The sequence below is a fragment of the Caretta caretta genome, chromosome 20 (assembly GCF_965140235.1).
Source record: "Caretta caretta isolate rCarCar2 chromosome 20, rCarCar1.hap1, whole genome shotgun sequence".
In the NCBI taxonomy this organism is placed as follows: domain Eukaryota; kingdom Metazoa; phylum Chordata; order Testudines; family Cheloniidae; genus Caretta; species Caretta caretta.
In genome coordinates, this window is record NC_134225.1 from 6,451,711 (window position 1) to 6,469,089 (window position 17,379).

General features: G+C 48.7%; 2 protein-coding genes across 3 annotated transcripts in view; one reads left to right on the top strand and one right to left on the bottom strand.

Moving 5' to 3' along the window:
- The window catches only part of PFKM (phosphofructokinase, muscle), a 53,284-nt gene extending 50,324 nt beyond the window's left edge, over window positions 1-2,960 (top strand). For both annotated transcript variants that reach the window (XM_075121690.1, XM_048834739.2), the window contains 2 exons: window positions 988-1,093; window positions 2,088-2,960. In XM_075121690.1, coding sequence (XP_074977791.1) covers window positions 988-1,093; window positions 2,088-2,235 — 254 coding nt within the window. In that variant the 3' untranslated portion in view covers window positions 2,236-2,960. The remainder of the gene's footprint in view (window positions 1-987; window positions 1,094-2,087) is intronic.
- Window positions 2,961-5,989: 3,029 nt separating this feature from the next.
- ASB8 (ankyrin repeat and SOCS box containing 8) lies at window positions 5,990-16,022 on the bottom strand. The gene is made up of 4 exons (XM_048834748.2): window positions 15,911-16,022; window positions 14,247-14,408; window positions 9,681-9,785; window positions 5,990-8,791 (listed from the first exon to the last, which is right to left on the bottom strand). Exons 2-4 carry the CDS (start codon window positions 14,361-14,363, stop codon window positions 8,159-8,161), a joined length of 855 nt encoding a protein of 284 aa, XP_048690705.1. The 5' UTR covers window positions 14,364-14,408; window positions 15,911-16,022; the 3' UTR covers window positions 5,990-8,158.
- Window positions 16,023-17,379: the final 1,357 nt, after the last annotated feature.

The window sequence follows — 17,379 nt, forward strand, 5'->3', positions numbered from 1 at the left end:
GCGTATCTACCACTCCTCCCAGTTTAGTATCATCCGCAAACTGGCTGAGAGTGCAATCCACACCATCCTCCAGATCATTTATGAAGATATTGAACAAAACCGGCCCCAGGACCGACCCTTGGGGCACTCCACTTGATACCGGCTGCCAACTAGACATGGAGCCATTGATCACTACCCGTTGAGCCCGACAATCTAGCCAGGTTTCTACCCACCTTATAGTGCATCCATCCAGCCCATACTTCTTTAACTTACTGGCAAGAATACTGTGGGATCTACTGATGAAAAGAGCTAGGCATTATTACGGGACATGGAGAAGCAGGCTGCTTAGCACATGAGGAGGTGATGGTTAGAAATGAAATGCTGTGGCTGCTAAGTTAACCAAATGTGTTTGAGGAGGAAGGATCCTTGCATCCAGTTGTGCTTTTCACTTACTTTGAATTCACCTAGCGTCAGTCTCCAGGAACATACAGATTTCAAAATCCGCAGGGATATTCGCCCCAAGCAATCAGTGGGCAGGGTGGAACCTGGTTTTGGTGTTTTTTTTCCTCCCACAGATAGTGACTTTTTTATTGGACAATTTGTTTGGTACATATAATTCTCTTCTGAAGTACAGTGTGAGGATATGGGAAAAATTACACTTAAGACTTATCTAAGCTTGACAGCATGTACTCCATACACCAGTCATAACAGAACTGGTTGAAGGCAGAGACGGACCAACTAGCCTTCAAACAAGATATCTCCCTATATTGCATTTCTCGGCAGAATGAAATGGCTCAGGGGACCATGCAATCCCATAGCATTCAGCAAGAGGCCTCACTGTCACATTTGAGGGTGGCCTCAGGCTGCCTTGCTTTGTTCTTTGCCTCCTTGTCCAGGTTTTTGCCTCCTCTGCAAATGAACTTAGGCACACAATCAGTGAGCTGCAGCAGATGAGCTGGAGGGCTGGGTACTGAAGTACTAAGATGGTTTCACTCCAATTCCTTGCAGGTCGTATCTTTGCCAACACCGCAGATTCAGCCTGCCTCTTGGGCATGCGCAGACGGAATCTTGTCTTCCAGCCACTCGCCGAACTCGAAGAACAGACCGATTTTGAGTAGGTTTTCCAAACATTCTTCCCCTTTCCTGTCCATCTACCGCACTGGTGACGAATTGATGAGTAAGGGAGGATATGAAAACAATATTTGAAAGGGTTAGGAAGCAAGGAGGGAGGTTGTAGAGGGCTGGTCTCTAATTAAGACACAGGTATATCATAGGCTGAACATCAGGTATGTCTTCCAACTGGGAAGATCTCTCAGCGAACAGAATAGTATCCCAAAAGAAGTGGTGGAAGTCCCACGGCTCAACTCATTTAAGAAACCAACAGGAGAAGACAGTGTGAGGGTACAGAGCAGTTGTACCATAAAGACCATGATCAGCATGAAGAAGGGCTTTTGAATCCAGCAGATAAAGGAGTAACAAGACCCAGGACCTGGAAGTTGAAGCTAGATAAAAATCACATGGTTGGAAATAAAAATGTGTGCCTTAAACCAGAGTAAGCAATGGGAACAGCTTCCCAAGGGACACAGCAGATCCTTTCTCATGTGGAGTCTTTAAAATCCAGGACTAGGTATCTTCCTAAAAGTGATGCTGTAGCTCAACCAGAAGCGACAAGCTCACAGCAGGAATCACTGGGGGAGGTTCTACACCTGTGGGAGGTCAAGCTGATCAGAATGTCCCATCTGACCTTGAAATCTATTAATAAAATCAACACTTCCCTGCCTGCTCCCAGAGTTATTTCCTGTTGGGAGCAGTAGCTCATCCAGCCCCTGGGTGGGGATCATTGCTTTGACCTTCCTGGTAACTCCAAGTCTTTTCTAAGTATATTAGCTCACGAATGAGCAGCATCACGCATATGCCTGTGTGATCCAGAGGTGTGGATTAAAAAGTCGCTGCTGATCACAATTATTTTCTTTTCTCTATAGGTTCCCCTACCATGCTCATCATCAGAGTTTCTGAGCACCTTCCAGTAATGCATTAAGCAATATGCCTAACGTGTGTCCCATGTTCGGGAGTGGGTTTTACAATATACATTTCTTTTTCCCCAACAGGCACCGCCTCCCCAAACAACAGTGGTGGCTAAAACTTCGTCCAATCTTAAAGATTCTGGCCAAATACAAGACCGACTTGGATACCTCCGAGAAAGCCCACTTGGAACACATCACACACAAGGGGGTGCCTGCTGAAGCCAACATCTGAACCACTGGAGAGGCAATACAGCTGGAACAAAAGCAGATCTGCCTCTAAAAATAGCTTTTGGCATCAGGGACCTCTGAAATAAAGTTCTCCCTGTTTTAGCTCACGTCCCCAGCTCAGCATGCAGCAGTCTAGCATTTATACAGTAGTTGGGGCTGCAGTCAGTCACGTGTGCGTATGAAAACAAGACACACAACTCCCAGGATGGCAATGCAATATCCTGGTATATAAAACTGCCTAATTTACTGGTTAAAAAAGAGTTTTGAAATGCACTTTCTGGGGCCGATTTAGCTTCCACAGGGTAGTTTAAATGGATGAATCGGTCAGGCTTCTTGTACATCCAAGTTAATCATTTTAAAACGTTAGAGTCTAATTTTGGATATTATTTGGATATTATAGGTTGGATATTAGGAAAAACTTTTTCACTAGGAGGGTGGTGAAACACTGGAATGCGTTGCCTAGGGAGGTGGTGGAATCTCCTTCCGTAGAAGTTTTTAAGGTCAGGCTTGACAAAGCCCTGGCTGGGATGATTTAATTGGGTATGGGTCCTGCTTTTGAGCAGGGGGTTGGACTAGATGACCTCCTGAGGTCCCTTCCAACCCTGATATTCTATGATTCTATGATTCTAATTTATGTCACAGTTTTAAAAGAAACCCTCCATGTTTCTGAACTGGCTCTTGTTATGTCAGGAAGTGCCAGCGAAATGAGAATAAACACTATGAGTAGAATTACTTTGGTTTTAACTTCTCCAGACGCTTGAATGAACAGGAATTGTTTGACCAGGGAGTTGCCTGCATCAACCTGTCTGAATCCTGTTACTAATTTATATTATGGTGGCACCTAGGAGCCCCAGTCACGGATCAGGCCTCACGGTGTTCGGTGCTGTACAAACACACAACAAAAAGACAGGTTTCAGAGTAGCAGACGTGTTACTCTGTATCCGCAAAAAGAAAAGGAATACAGAAACAGTTAGTCTCTAAGGTGCCACAAGTACTCCTTTTCTAACAACAAAAAGACAGTCCCTTCCCCGAAGAGCTTATAAGGGTCTGTCTACATGGCAATCAGTCAGAGGTGTGACTGCAGCACATGTAGGCCTACCCGAGATCGCCTTACTAAAGCAGCAGCATAGCCATGGAGGGGATATGGGCTTGCTACTGGAGTATGCACGCAGGGTCTGGGTGAGATTCTACTTCAGCATCCTGCTTTTCTAGCAAGCTACTTCAATCAAACTCATGCCCCAATACTTAACCGATCAATGCACTATGAATGCCACCGTTCGAACACACTATCTGTTCACGTCCAGCTAGCTGGACGCTTCACATAGCTCCGGATCTGAGCACCTCACATTCTCTAGTGGAATTTATCCTCAACACCCTTCTGCAGCAGCAAAGGATTAGCCCCCTTGCTGGGGAAACAAGCGGCACAGGGTCAACTAGGTCACCCAGTGGCAGAGCCAGGAATAGAACCCAGCTCTCCAGAAGCCTAGTCTACACTAGTAAAGGATTACCTGTAGAGCTGTCCTGGCAAACCTTCCTAGTGCAGATGCATCTCATACTGGCAATAAAGGGCTGGTGCTGGGATAGCTTATACCAGCTCCTCGAGTGAAATAACCTATGCCAGCAAAAGCACTTTTAAGCTGGTATCCCTGCATCTACGTTAGGTCTTTTGGTGACCTTTCTATATCGGCAAGAGAGAGTCATTCCCCTAACCAACATTGCTATGCTGGCAAAAGTGTCTAATGGAGACCGGGCCTGAGTCCTCATCCCCTAGCCTATAATGTCCCCCCAACCATGAGCTCCCCCTCCAGGATGACAATTCCGTATCACAACACCCAGCACCTGGTAGTTTGCAGGAGCTGAGGCCAAAGCCTAAGAACGTTACAGATACCAGGTCTACCAGCTTTGTCACCCGCACGGGGCAGTGGAGGCTCACATGAGCACTGCCGCTAATACCTTCACTGCAGCAGAGGTGCTAACGGGTCAGATACTTGGACAAATGCCAAGAGCTGCGCTAAACGACCCCTCCTCCAGGAAGAGAATCCTGGTCTCTGGAGGGGCCGGCGGAGGGAAATTCAGGCTGAAGAGGAGAGACGGTGGAAGCCTTTTATTTTGTTAAAAAAACAGAAAAGAGGTGACCCTATGGCAGAAAAGTTTCTCCCCCTGCTCAATTTTTACAAGAATTTCAGAACAAAATTTTGAATTTTTTTTTTCATTTTGAACTAGGTTCTGTTTTTTTAGAAAAGAGAAAATAAAAATAAAGTAAGTGAGAAAAAAACTCTGGCATCTTTTTCTGGAGGGGAGTTGTTTTGTTTTGAAGACAAGGGGAATATTTCCCACCAAAAAACAAATTGGGGTTCCTCTCCCCAAAAAAGATTTTCCCAAAACACACTTACCTCTTTTTGAACCAGCTCTGAGGAGGTTGGCTTCTCCTGGCACTAGCTAAGCTGATGGCCCTCATGGCTCTTCTGACCAAGAGCTAAATACCCTCTGATGTACTGAGACCCATCAGGTCCCATCGTCCAAAGGGCAAAGGCTAGCTTCCCCTACATTTTGAGCTGCTTCCCAAATAGGGAAAAACTCTGGGAGGTTCTTCTCAGAAGAACATTGCTGGCCTACTGTCCCGCTTCATATTGGCAAGGAGACCAGCATAACAAGACAGGTCTTGTAGCACATCTCAAGCTTTAGTACTGAACTAATTCAACATGTGAGGCCTCTCCATTGAGAACAACACCACCCAGGAGTCTGATCCTGGGTGCATCAGCAGCAGCCACACTGCTGAATGCATCTGGTTAAGGAATGGAGTAGAGAGGCCAGAAGAGAGCAGTTTCCTGAGATGGGGAGGGATCCTGGAGCAAGTGGTTTAAGGATGGTAGATACAAGAGCTTGCTTGTTTGAAGAGAACGGCTGGAGGAGGTATTATGTAGAACTGGAGACCTCAGATATCCATGAGACCTAGTGAACGTCACTGGAACAGGCTGAGGGAAAGCAGCAAGGAGAAACTGAGTTATTCCTTAAAGGACTGGCTGGGATCTGGACAGTCACTCATTCTCTTAAGCATCCCCATGTTGCCGAGCCACCTTTCTGCAGCTCACTAACAGCAAGGCTCAGAAAGCTTTCACGGGCAGCCTGCTCTTCGCTGTGTTTCTCCATGAGAGCTCCTTGGAGAGCAGTCATTTAAGAGCTGAATTCGGTCTCCTAGAAATGCTGTGATCATTGCCAGAACAGCAAAAGGATTTGTGAAGAGTCTCGGGGCACGTCTACACTACAAAATGAAGTCGATATATAGCTACTGTAGTAGTTAATTAAATTTTTAAGGTCTACACTAGCTCCTTCGGTCAGCAGTGTGCATCCTCACCGGGAGCGCACACACGGATGACCCTCCTCTCCCAGTCCAATCCCTCACCAGGAGGTAGCCGAGGCACGGACTCCCCTCTCCTCCCCCACCATCCCTCATCAGGTGGCAGGCCAGGCTCAGAATCTCCTTTCTGCCCCCCAATCCCTCAATGGGTGGCAGGGCTCCAGCGGTCAGCCCCATGGGGCAACAGGCAATGTAAGCAATGCAGTGCCTACACTTTCACTACGTCAACCTAACTACATCGAGTTAAGCGCTACACTTCTCATCAAGGTACAATTATTAGGTTGCTGTAGTGGGAGAGTTACATTGGCGGGAGCAACATTTTCGCGTGGACACTTAGTTCGGTCAATGTACGGCAGTACTCTGTAGTGTAGACCAGGCCTGAGCAATGAAGCCAAATTAATAAGGAGAGAATCCCAAAGCACCCAGACAGCATCAGTGAAAAGATAGCTAGCCCAGAAGGAGCTGCTTAGAGCTGGTCGTGAGTGGTTTATTTTTGTAACTATAAAATACAGAGAGCAACAAGACAAATCACTACAGAAACCAGAAGTGGGGGGAGTGTTTCATGGTTCCCAGCAGAATTTTATATACAGAAGAGCTTTCCAACAGCTCCTTTTCCTATTTTGGAACGTTCTCCCTAGTTGGATGTTGTCACTCTGTGTTTCAAAGAACCCCACATTGAAAACAGAGTCTTGTTAAAAATGGGGAACTGCCTGAGGAATTGCTGACCAGTTCTCCCTCCTGGAAGTGCTGTGAGCCCTCATATACACTGCCCTCAAGAAAATCAGTGAAATGGCAAGCGGGATAGTGTAAAACCAAGTGTCAGACTTTAACCAAAACACCTTCAAATGTGTTAGTGTGAGTGAATATGTCACAGAAACCAAGTGCCTAGGATTACAAGCTGTGAATCCCTCCCGTTGCTCCAGAGTACATTCACACCAGGCAGGACTGGAGATCAGTAGTGCAGGGTGCCCCCAACACTGGAAGATGCAAAAAGCATGTTCTCAGCAGGGTGATCTCCTGAAGCAGAGAACAGCCCTCACAACGGAGTCTAGACTCCCGCTGCACTTTGGCACCTACTTCTTTCACCAGAGGACCCGAACCACCTGAAGTGCAGGATTTTGAAAGGGGCTGTTCATTAGGACAAAGTGTGGCGGTTGCTGATTGTGTTTTCGAGAGGGCAATCCCTTTATATTGTGAGAATATAATATAAAACCCTTTATATTGTGAGAATCCCATAACGCTCCCCACTTAACCCCCCCCCCCATCACATCCACACAGCTCTGCTTAATAGCCACTGTTACTGCAGTCATGGGCAAGGACAGCTCCACTGGAGCCTTTCTGAAAGCAGCCAGAGACGATGCAGTTCAGTGGCTCTGGCAAGTGCTGCTGGATCCCGGCAGCAGTGTTGGGTGCTACTCTCCCCTTAATGATTCCACAGCAGTAGTGAGCCGGGAGACCTCTCTTACTGGTGCTTCAGGAGCGCCAAAGAGTCACACGCCCGCCCCACCCTGCTCTCGGGAAACGTCTGTGTTCACGCTATTTGCTTTGTTAGGAACACATTTAAAATATCTCCTTCCCCTGCAATGAAGAGTTGATGCATCTTAGAAATAATAAGGGAGGTGTGCAGGGGGAATCTCCCAGTGCATGTTGTGAAGGAAAAACCGGTGTATCTCCAGACAGGGCTTACCTTCCCTACAGTTCTCCATCTCTGCTCATGACTCCATCCACCCAGAGAGCTGGCTGCGATGCTCTACACTTTGAGAGGTGCAGTGCGGAAAGCAGTGATTAGAGATACAAACACTCTGTAGGAAGGAGCTCTCCTTCCAAAGTCTATGAAAAAATACAAACTGAATACGTGTGCTTGGGGTGGGAACTATCGCTAAAACTAACAAGTCTGCAAGCAGGAGTCCTGCTTACTGCCTGGTTGACTCAGTCAAGACAGCTCTGAAGCTGGCTGGCACCAGCTCACTTCCTCCAATAGGGAAGAGCAACCATGTGGGATTTTCCCATGCTCCAAGACTCCCTCCCGTACTTAATTCCTTCCAACAGGACTAGACCCCCTTTGCCTGCTCTCCACACCTAGTTGAGAGGGCCTCTCTCTCGCTAAAGCCCACCTAGTCTCCAGAAAGCAGGACAATAAGTTGTCTTTCTGTGGCAGGGAAGGTGATGGATTCTATTCAACAATGTCTTGTGAGACGGCTGGTGGCTTGGTACTGAACTCGGAGAGAAATCCTGAGGCTGGAGATGGGGAACAGGCTCATGCAGGAAGAAATTGCACAAGTATTTCACCCCCACACCTTTTGAGCCATCAATAGTGCCAGGTGCCACCATGGAGGTCACCATCCTGTATGGTGCTCTGGGTGAGACAGGAGAGGAAGCCCTAGAGCCTGGAGTAATCTTGGATGATGACTGGTCATCAGCTTGACCATCAGAGCGAGGAGGAGGAACCCAGTGTCTGTCATGTCAGAGATTGAGTCACAAATCTAGTTATGTTACTGGCATCCCCATAAAGCATAAGGAACGGGGGCAGTGAATCAAGCACAGAATCCCCTAGAATTTGACTGCTCGCTTATCTAAGGAGCAACAGATATTCTTTCAGGGACTCAGGCAAAGGAAGCTCCTTCACTGCATCCGGCAGGAACTGGACTCCCAGGCTATGCCGCAGGGCGTAGCGAGACAGTGTCTTTAAGGTACCTGGGGTGGAGCAGAGCAGGGTAAGTTTTTCACACAGCTGCTGATCTCTTGTTACCTCCCTGGGCATATTACCATTTTTTCTTAAATCAAAGTGACCAATAGCTCTGTGAAGAAGATCAAAGCAAGAATCTTCTCGCTCAGTACCAAGTCCTCTGACCAACAATGCAACCAGCCTAGATATCGGCGTCTGGCCTTTCAAGTTAACCACTCTGACCTCCGCTCCGAAATCCAAGAGTATGCTCACGCTCTCTAGGTTTCCTTTCATGGCAGCCCAGCTCAGGGGGGTGTCGTCATTATAATCCCGAGCATTAACCAAGGCGCCGTTCTCCAAAAGCGTTCGGACACACTCTGCATTGTTTTTAAAGGCAGCCCAATGGAGGGGCGTGTCCTTGTTCCCATCCAGCGCACTGGGGTTTGCACCGTATTCTAAGAGGATCTCAACACAGGTCTCATCTTTTTCTGCTGCATAATGAAGGGCTGTTCGGTTGTACCCGTCAAGGGCGTTGACCTGCAGAGAGAGAGAGAGGAATGGATTCTTGGGAGATGGGTATTACGCATTAACAGATCTTTGAGTGGGATTTGCAGAACAGTCGGGCACTAATCTAACTCTGCTCTCACTGAAGTTGATGGAAGTTTTACCAGTGTTCGCGGCATTAGCTCTGCATTGCAACACTCCGACAATGATGGGAATTTTCACCTCTGTTTTACAAAAGAGGAAACTCAGGCACAGAGGGTCAATGATTTGCCCAAGATCACACAGGAAGCTTGTACTAAAGTCAATAATGTAACCTAGATCTTCAAACACCCAATTCTGGGCATTAGCCACAAAACCTCCTTCCTCCCCAACTGATGTGTATGAGAGAGTCAAACTGCAGACACACACTCCCATAAAAGGTAAGGAAAGACTTCCCGAATTGTGTAACATCAGCTGTGCAGCTCGGTAAGCGCACATTTGCCAGACTAGGGCATAAGGCAGATGCCGTGAATGCAAGTTACTGAACTATAGACACGTGCTGTACATATACACAACTTTAAGCCTCCGTAGTTAAAATACATCCGTTCAAGATCATGGTACGGTAACTATAGTTCATTGAGATCTAGACGCATGCCAAGACTGACGGGTTTTTTTAATAGGTTGGCTGCAAACTGATTTTCTTTCAAACTACAGAGCGTCTTTACTGGGGTTGTGAGTTCAATCCTTGAGGGGGCCATTTAAGGATCTGGGGCAAAAATTGGGGATTGGTCCTGCTTTGAGCAGGGGGTTGGACTAGATGATCTCCTGAGGTCCCTTCCAACCCTGATATTCTATGATTCTATGATACTGTGGCTGCATCAGCTCCCAACTGAATGGCTCTCCTATATCCAGTTTAAAGGACTGTTTTTTTAAATGCTTTTACCTCCGCTCCTTTTTGCAGCAGTAATTCAACACAGTCCACATCGGCAACCATACAAGCGCAGTGTAGCGGCTTCAGAATGCCGTGCATACAGTTAACATCGGCTCCCTAAGGAAAAACAGGGAATAGCGAATGGCATTAGTAAATGCATCTATTCCGGCCCAGTTTACATCATGGCCTCTGTCACATTCACATACCAGTTAAGTGTAAGATATTCCCACACTAGATGCTACATACTGAGATGGTTACAGTATCAATGGAACCTTATTATAAAGTGTTTCTAAACAGATGTTCCAAGCATATTACACTCATGAGTAATATCAGGTCATTTTTTGTATTAGAACCTGCAAATTCAGACCACTGTCTAGATCCTCTCATCTTGCAGCTTCCATCGGTGTCTTTGTAATTCACTCCCCTTTGTTGCTACTATGGCTCTGGAGAGGCGTTCTCTCCCCCATCCTAAGAGCTGCCCTTATCTCAAGCAGAGGACAAAGTTCAGATCAACACACTAGCAACCCATGGCCCTAATAAACCTTGATCACTAGCCACTGGTGTCAGAGTTACCAGGTGCACTGCACCTCTGACGTCATCCGATCCTGGTGAATGCACCCCCCACCCTCAGGCCAGTAGCCTCTAGCAGTCACCTGGCTGGGGATGGAATCACACGATTCTCCCACTCTCAGAGCAGGCCCTGGGTCGCAGTCTCCTGGTACTAACCATGGTTGCCTCAGCAAGTCTGACTTGGGTTCAGACGCTGCAGTTCTGTTCCCTTCAGGGCACCAAGAGTGGTAACCAGTGACCAAACAGCCTCCTTAAAGCGAAGTATCATTTACTTAAAACAAGAGCGTTCTACAGAAAACATCTTTAAAACAATAAAACAGACTATACATAGGTCTAGCTTAACTTAACCCTTTGTAATGGGCAACTTTCAGTTCCGGCAAAACAAAGTTTGCCGCTTGTTGGAGACAGGATCCTTGAAGCTAGCGGCTTGACCCATTGTCTTTAGAGTGTGTGCGTGGAAGTTCTTAACTGGGAAGCCACCGGTGTTGCGCTCATGCACAAAAGCCATCGAATTTGAGCATTACAGGCATATAACAAACAAACATCGTATATTGGGGTTAGCACAATCCCCAGGAAATTCTAATAATGCGCTATACAATAACTTCCCCTCTGACCGGTCACGTACAGTGTTCGTAACATTATTACATATCACAGTCACAACTGGTATATGAGCCATCTTCCAAACAAACTCGGGCAGGCAACTTGTTTCAGCTGACATTTCCTTCGGACTCAAGAATCATTGGTGGCAATTTTATTGGACACTGAGAAAGCTGGCAGCAAGTTAGGTAACCCTTGACAAGTTCAGTTGCAGCCCCAAATTCTATTCCTAGACCGCCCTGTTTTATAGGGAGGAGCCTCTGGTTCCATATACAGAGTCTGGACTTCTGTTCATTTAAAAGGGCCTCTGGCAAAAGGCAGGGGTGGGCCCTGTTCCTACTTTTCAATACTGCACCTGAATCACTGGCATCCAAGCATCTGACACATTAGGACTGGCAAACAAACTTACAGAACGCAGATGCCTCCCAGCTAATCTCAGGTTAAGGTGTGTCCTGCACCTGTACGGTTTTGAAGTATTGTTCAGCTATAGAATACACTGCATGAAGCCAGGGAGTCTGCCCACTTCAAAGGGCTTCCTTAATCACCAAGCTGATTTATGGCACTTTTTCTGGACTTCCTTAACCTTGAAATACCTGGGGGATTAAAATAGCACAGCAGCTGCTTGAATCAGTCCAGGCTAATCTGGACCCTCTGCCATTTACAACGGGGTGAGGAATCTGAAACGATGACAAGTGCGTAGCCTTTTCCTTTGCAGTAGGCTGAGCATATTTTACAGTTTAATTTTAAGAAGCGGGGTTTGGAAGAGTTTGACATTTAAGGGTTTGAACAGTATGCAGAATCTCAGTTCTAGATGCCTTGCTCTGGATCACTTATAACAGACTAAACACCCCACCCCAATTTTCTCCCCTTCTCCCTTGCAGCCAGAAGTTGCATAACATTCCCAAAAAGACAACAAGGAGTCCGGTAGCACCTTGAAGACTAACAGATTTATTTGGGCCTAAGCTTTCATGGGTAAAAAACAGGGAACAGTGAATGGCGTTAGTAAATGCATCTATTCCGGCCCATTTTACGTCATGGCCTCTGTCAAATGGCATTAGTTGCATCTGAAGAAGTGGGGGGTTTTTACTCTCGAAAGCTTATGCCCAAATAAATCTGTTAGTCTTTAAGGTGCCACAGAACTCCTCGTTGCTTTTGTGGATACTGACTAACACAGCTACCCCTCTGATACCTGACGTTCCCATTGATCAATACTGGACAAAAGTAATTGCTCGTGGTGTGTATGAGTCTGCCTGGCAGAAAGATTCTTCTCCATCTCATTAATTATATGGTTGACTCATATTCCTTCCACATCCCTCCATTTCCTGATACATTTCTAAGTGCCCTTCATATTCTCTTTAAGCCTCCCCCAACACACACATACCCCCCTCCAAACTTCTGCAGCAGCCCAAAATGAGAGGGGAAAAGCCGCAGATTTTTATTGCATTAGATAGAATGAATTACAATCCATACCATACTGCATTTGTTATTTGAATATTTTGATCAAACGCACTGGATCTGGAATGCTTCCTCAGGTATCTTACACGGGGGCAGAAATTTTAGAATGATGATATTTAACACTGACAATAGCAGTGGGCAGAAGAAAAAGCTGAAGGCTCCGTTCACTGAACGTTGTGGGAAGAGCTAGGAATTTTACGGCAACTGGGATGAAGATGGTGGGGATTTTTGTAATGAGAAAGGCAGGTTTGTGCAACTCCCACACCAAATGTGAGCAGGAGGATATATGGAAAGCCTGATGTCCTGAATTTTCAAATATTCTATCACTATTAAAGGTTGAATTTAGTCTAAAGCTTTGAAGTTCTGCTGTTCTGAGAGGTTATCCCCCCCATGAAAAATAGGTGCTCGGGATTATTTTTAGTTGACTTCCAGCAGCAGTTCTTTCTTTCTTCAGTCACCCGTAGGTAGAGACCAAGCGTGAAAACTTTCAGCCCTCAAGGTCAACGTTGGCATTGCCACTTCTCAGTTTTAAATCGCAAGTTCTCACATTAGTTGGTGTTTTTCTTAAAGCTCCACCTCCCGGAGACCTGTAATTATGTGAGACTCTCAGCTTTTCTTAAAAAAAAAAAAAAAAAAAGTTTCTAGCCCTCACATTTATGGAGAAAAAGTTTGAAAAAAACACACCCCTTCAGGCTGAAGAAATACAAGGCAAAAACACCAACAACCCCAATTTAAAAAAAATAAAATCTCAATTTCTGGAGGCCTGAATCATGACTTTTGAACACTTCAGATTGGGAATATGAGGGTGTGAAACCAGAGGCTAGAACACAAAGTGTTCAATAACTAACTGTAATGGCACAGTGATGCATGTAATAAAGAAACCAAATGCAGTAAGAGTATCATGTAGTTCAGAAGACAAAGCGTCTTCTGCCTCCTGCCAGACGCTCTCTCACAGGTTAAGGTAAACTCCAGTTACAAGCAGGCTTCTGATCCACATGGCAGGGCTGCAAATTGCCTGCTGCAATCCCTTGTTTTCGTATCTCCAGGTAGGACTTGGAAAGGGCTGTCTGAACCCTTTGTTTATAAATTCTCCTTTTTGTGGGTCTTTATATAGCATCCATCTCTATAGTACCTCTGCCCTTAGGGAAACAGTTTCACTCAGAGGTGAGATACAGATCAACAGAAGAGGATTTCTAGGGTGGAAGATCTTGATGAACTCTGCAACAGAATTATGGGGCGCTGGGTATTAGACACAATGCAGCGGAGTTAAATTTGTTGTGTGAACCTTACCTCTAGAATTTCCCTGAATTGTGTGTTTGAGTTCTCAGCTTCAGCATTTCAACATGGCACTATGACTTGATATCCGTCTAGCCACTCAGTCAAGCTATACATTACTTCTATTACCACAGTACCTGCAGGTCTCAAACAAAATCAGAGCTCTGTTGCTCTGGACACCGTTAAGATATAGCGGGACAATCTCTGCTCTGAATCTAGACAGATAAGACAAAGAGTGAGGGGAGAAAGAAGCACAGAGAGGGTAAGTGACTTGCCCCAGGTCACACAACAGTGGGAGAGCCAGAAACAAAAGCCAGGTTCATGCCCTTGCCATCGGTGCCTCTCGCCATCGGTGCCTCTCATTCACAAATACAGGCAAGTTTCATCTTATGCTGGGGTTACGTTCCGCAGTCAGTGCGTAAAAAGAAAATCGCGAAAAGTCAAAATTACATTGAGTGTAATGGCAGGCGGAATCGCCCGCACTACAGGTACAGTATTTAAATTGTTATTTTTCTCTTTTTTTTGTTTTGTTTCTGCCGACCGCGCAAAGCTGAATTTGCGCATGTTAAATGCGCGTAAGATGAGACTCGCCTATACATATATTAGATGAGATAGAGATATACAGATAGAGAAGCACAAGCTTTCAAAACACAACACTAAAGCAACATAGTGTTTACGTACCCTGCTGATAAGATCTTCAACATTATCATGTGGGAAAGATCGTATGGCTGTTATAGTCCGGATCAACCGCTCTGACAAGGAGTATTTACTCTGAATGCTCTGCATAATATACCACATACTGGAACTCAAGCTCCTTCAGTTAATCCACATGCTCTAAACTGCCTGGAAAGAAAAAAAAAAGTTTTAAACAAATTACTTCTCAACTCCCCTGCAAGCCACACACCAAGCATTATTCATCTCAGCACGAAGACTCAGTCTGCCCATGAGACTGGCCAGACACCACTCCGTTTCCTAGCAGCATTTATATCAACACTATTTGCTCTCTTTCTACAATTTTTTTTAAAAGCTTCAAAACTAACGGATGTTTCCCCTTCAGACAAAGATATTTTTAATCCCTGAATTTTAACAACTGCATGTCTGTGACCTTCCCATGTTCGCAGTTTTTTTAAAGCCAAAGACAATTACTATTCATTTGAATTACTGTAATGCCTAGGGGCACCAGCCATGGTCCAGGACCCCATTGTGCTAGACACAGGAAAATACAGAGCAAAATTACAGTCCCTGCCCTAAAAAACTTCCAATCCTACCATCTCCCCTGCCCCCCCCCCACCCCCACCCCCACCCCCACCCCGCTCCACTTCCTTCCTCTGATGGCAGGTAGCTCTCTGAGGCAGGATCTATAACTTCACAGCAGCCCGCAGCACACCTGGCAACTAGGATGCCTGGCATCCTGCAGCAAGTGAAAGGACACCACAAGTGAGTGACACTTTCCAGCCTGAGCCCTTAATCTCTCTCTGTCTCTGTCTCTGTCTCTCTCTCTCTCTCTCTCACACACACACACACACACCTGCCTTCACCCAACACTAGTCGATGGGGGTCAGGCGATGGCCGAAAGGGCCAGCAGGGGGAAGGGAGAGAGCGAGTAGGGACTGGCTGGGGGGCGGGAAAGGGGGACAGCAGAGGAAGATAAAAAAGGGGTGATAGGAGGCCGGGGGAGGAGGAGGAGACATGCAGAGGTGGAGATGGTGGGGGATGACGGGTCAGTGGGGGGAGGGGTGTGACGGGGGGGCAATGGGGCAGTGGGGGGAGAGGTGACAGGGGGCAATGGAGGAGTGATGGGGGTGATGGGGCAGTGAGGGGGTGAAGGGGGGGCAATGGGGGAGTGACGGGGGGCAATGGGGCAGTGGGGGGGTGAAGGGAGGGCAATGGGGGAGTGACGGGGGGGCGATGGGGCAGTGGGGGGAGGGGATGACAGAGGGTGACAGGGCAGTGGGGTGACGGGGGAGCAATGGGGGAGTGACGGGGGGCGATGGGAGGTGACGGGGCAGTGGGGGGAGGGGCGACGGGGGGCGATGGGGGGTGACGGGGCAGTGGGGGGAGGGGTGACGGGGGGCGATGGGGGGTGACGGGGCAGTGGGGGGAGGGGTGACGGGGGGCGATGGGGGGTGACGGGGCAGTGGGGGGAGGGGTGACGGGGGGCGATGGGGGGTGACGGGGCAGTGGGGGGAGGGGTGACGGGGGGGCGATGGGGGGTGACGGGGGACAGTGGGGGGAGGGGTGACGGGGGGGCGATGGGGCAGTGGGGGGGTGACGGGGGCGTGACGTTCAGGGCCGCTACACGGGTCTGGGCACCGGGAGGGGACGCGGGGCCCGGCCTCACTCACCAGCCCCGGCAGCGGCGCTGAGCCCCGGACATGGGGGAAACGGGGTCCCGCTGTCCCCAACCGGAGGCGGAAACTCACCGGCCGGAAGGCGAGACAACGTGATTGAAGCAATGACGAAACAGCGCGCGTGCGCATTGAAAGACTCCGACTGTTCTGTTCCAATCCCCTCCTCCCTCACCCTCCAGGCCCCGCCCCTCACCCTGCTCTGCTCCAATCCCCTCCTCCCTCACCCTCCAGGCCCCGCCCCTCACCCTGCTCTGCTCCAATCCCCTCCTCCCTCACCCTCCAGGCCCCGCCCCTCACCCTGCTCTGCTCCAATCCCCTCCTCCCTCACCCTCCAGGCCCCGCCCCTCGCCCTGCTCTGCTCCAATCCCCTCCTCCCTCACCCTCCAGGCCCCGCCCCTCGCCCTGCTCTGCTCCAATCCCCTCCTCCCTCACCCTCCAGGCCCCGCCCCTCACCCTGCTCTGTTCCAATCCCCTCCTCCCTCACCCTCCAGGCCCCGCCCCTCACCCTGCTCTGTTCCAATCCCCTCCTCCCTCACCCTCCAGGCCCCGCCCCTCACCCTGCTCTGCTCCAATCCCCTCCTCCCTCACCCTCCAGGCCCCGCCCCTCACTCGGCTCTGCTCCAATCCCCTCCTTCCTCACCCTCCAGGCCCCGCCCCTCACCCTGCTCTGCTCCAATCCCCTCCTTGCTCATCCTGCCCGGCTCAATCCCCTTGCCCGGGCCCAGTGGGTCTGGGAGCCTAGGGGCCCCTTGTTCTGGTGACTGGTTTGGGGGGACCCCCCTCCCTGGCTCTGGCCGGGTGGGGTGTTGGGGTGGCTTGTGCTGGGCTGCATAAACCCTGGGCGCCAGGGAAGGGTGGGGACAGGACCCAAAAATCTGGGGCCGGGGGGTGTAGAAACGGTCCCGGGTCAAGGCCTGAGCCAGCCCCTGAGTGGGGGGATGGATGGGAAGTGTCTGGAGGAGCCCCCTGTGGACAGATGGTTCCATAACCCCCTCGGCTCCTTTCCCCTGCCCCCTGCGCGCAGGAGTTCAGCTTTCTCGGGGCGGGGGAGGGCTTCTTGTGCCTCCCACCGAAGGAGCTGGTGCTAAGGCAGAGACTTGCCAAATACCACGTTGGTGACCACCAGCTAGAGGGAGCAACTAGGAGACACCACGCGTGGCCTGATCCCCGAGAGGAGCGACTCTGCGGCCAGCAAGACAGACCGAAGCACAAACACTTCCTACTCCAGTGTCCCAAATGTGAGGGGGCGAGACAGTGATTTGCTCAAGGTATATGGGATCTTAAAGACATCTGGTCAGAGGGCAAGGAGGAAAGATGGTGCCTGACCCTTGGAAAAAGAAGGAGGGAGTTGGTATCACACTACAAAGGAACCTGCCACCAGATCAGGAATGGACCATCATGGCAAATGGAAACAGGGGATTGAAGTGTAAGCACATGCTATTCTGAGTGGGTTAGGGTGACCA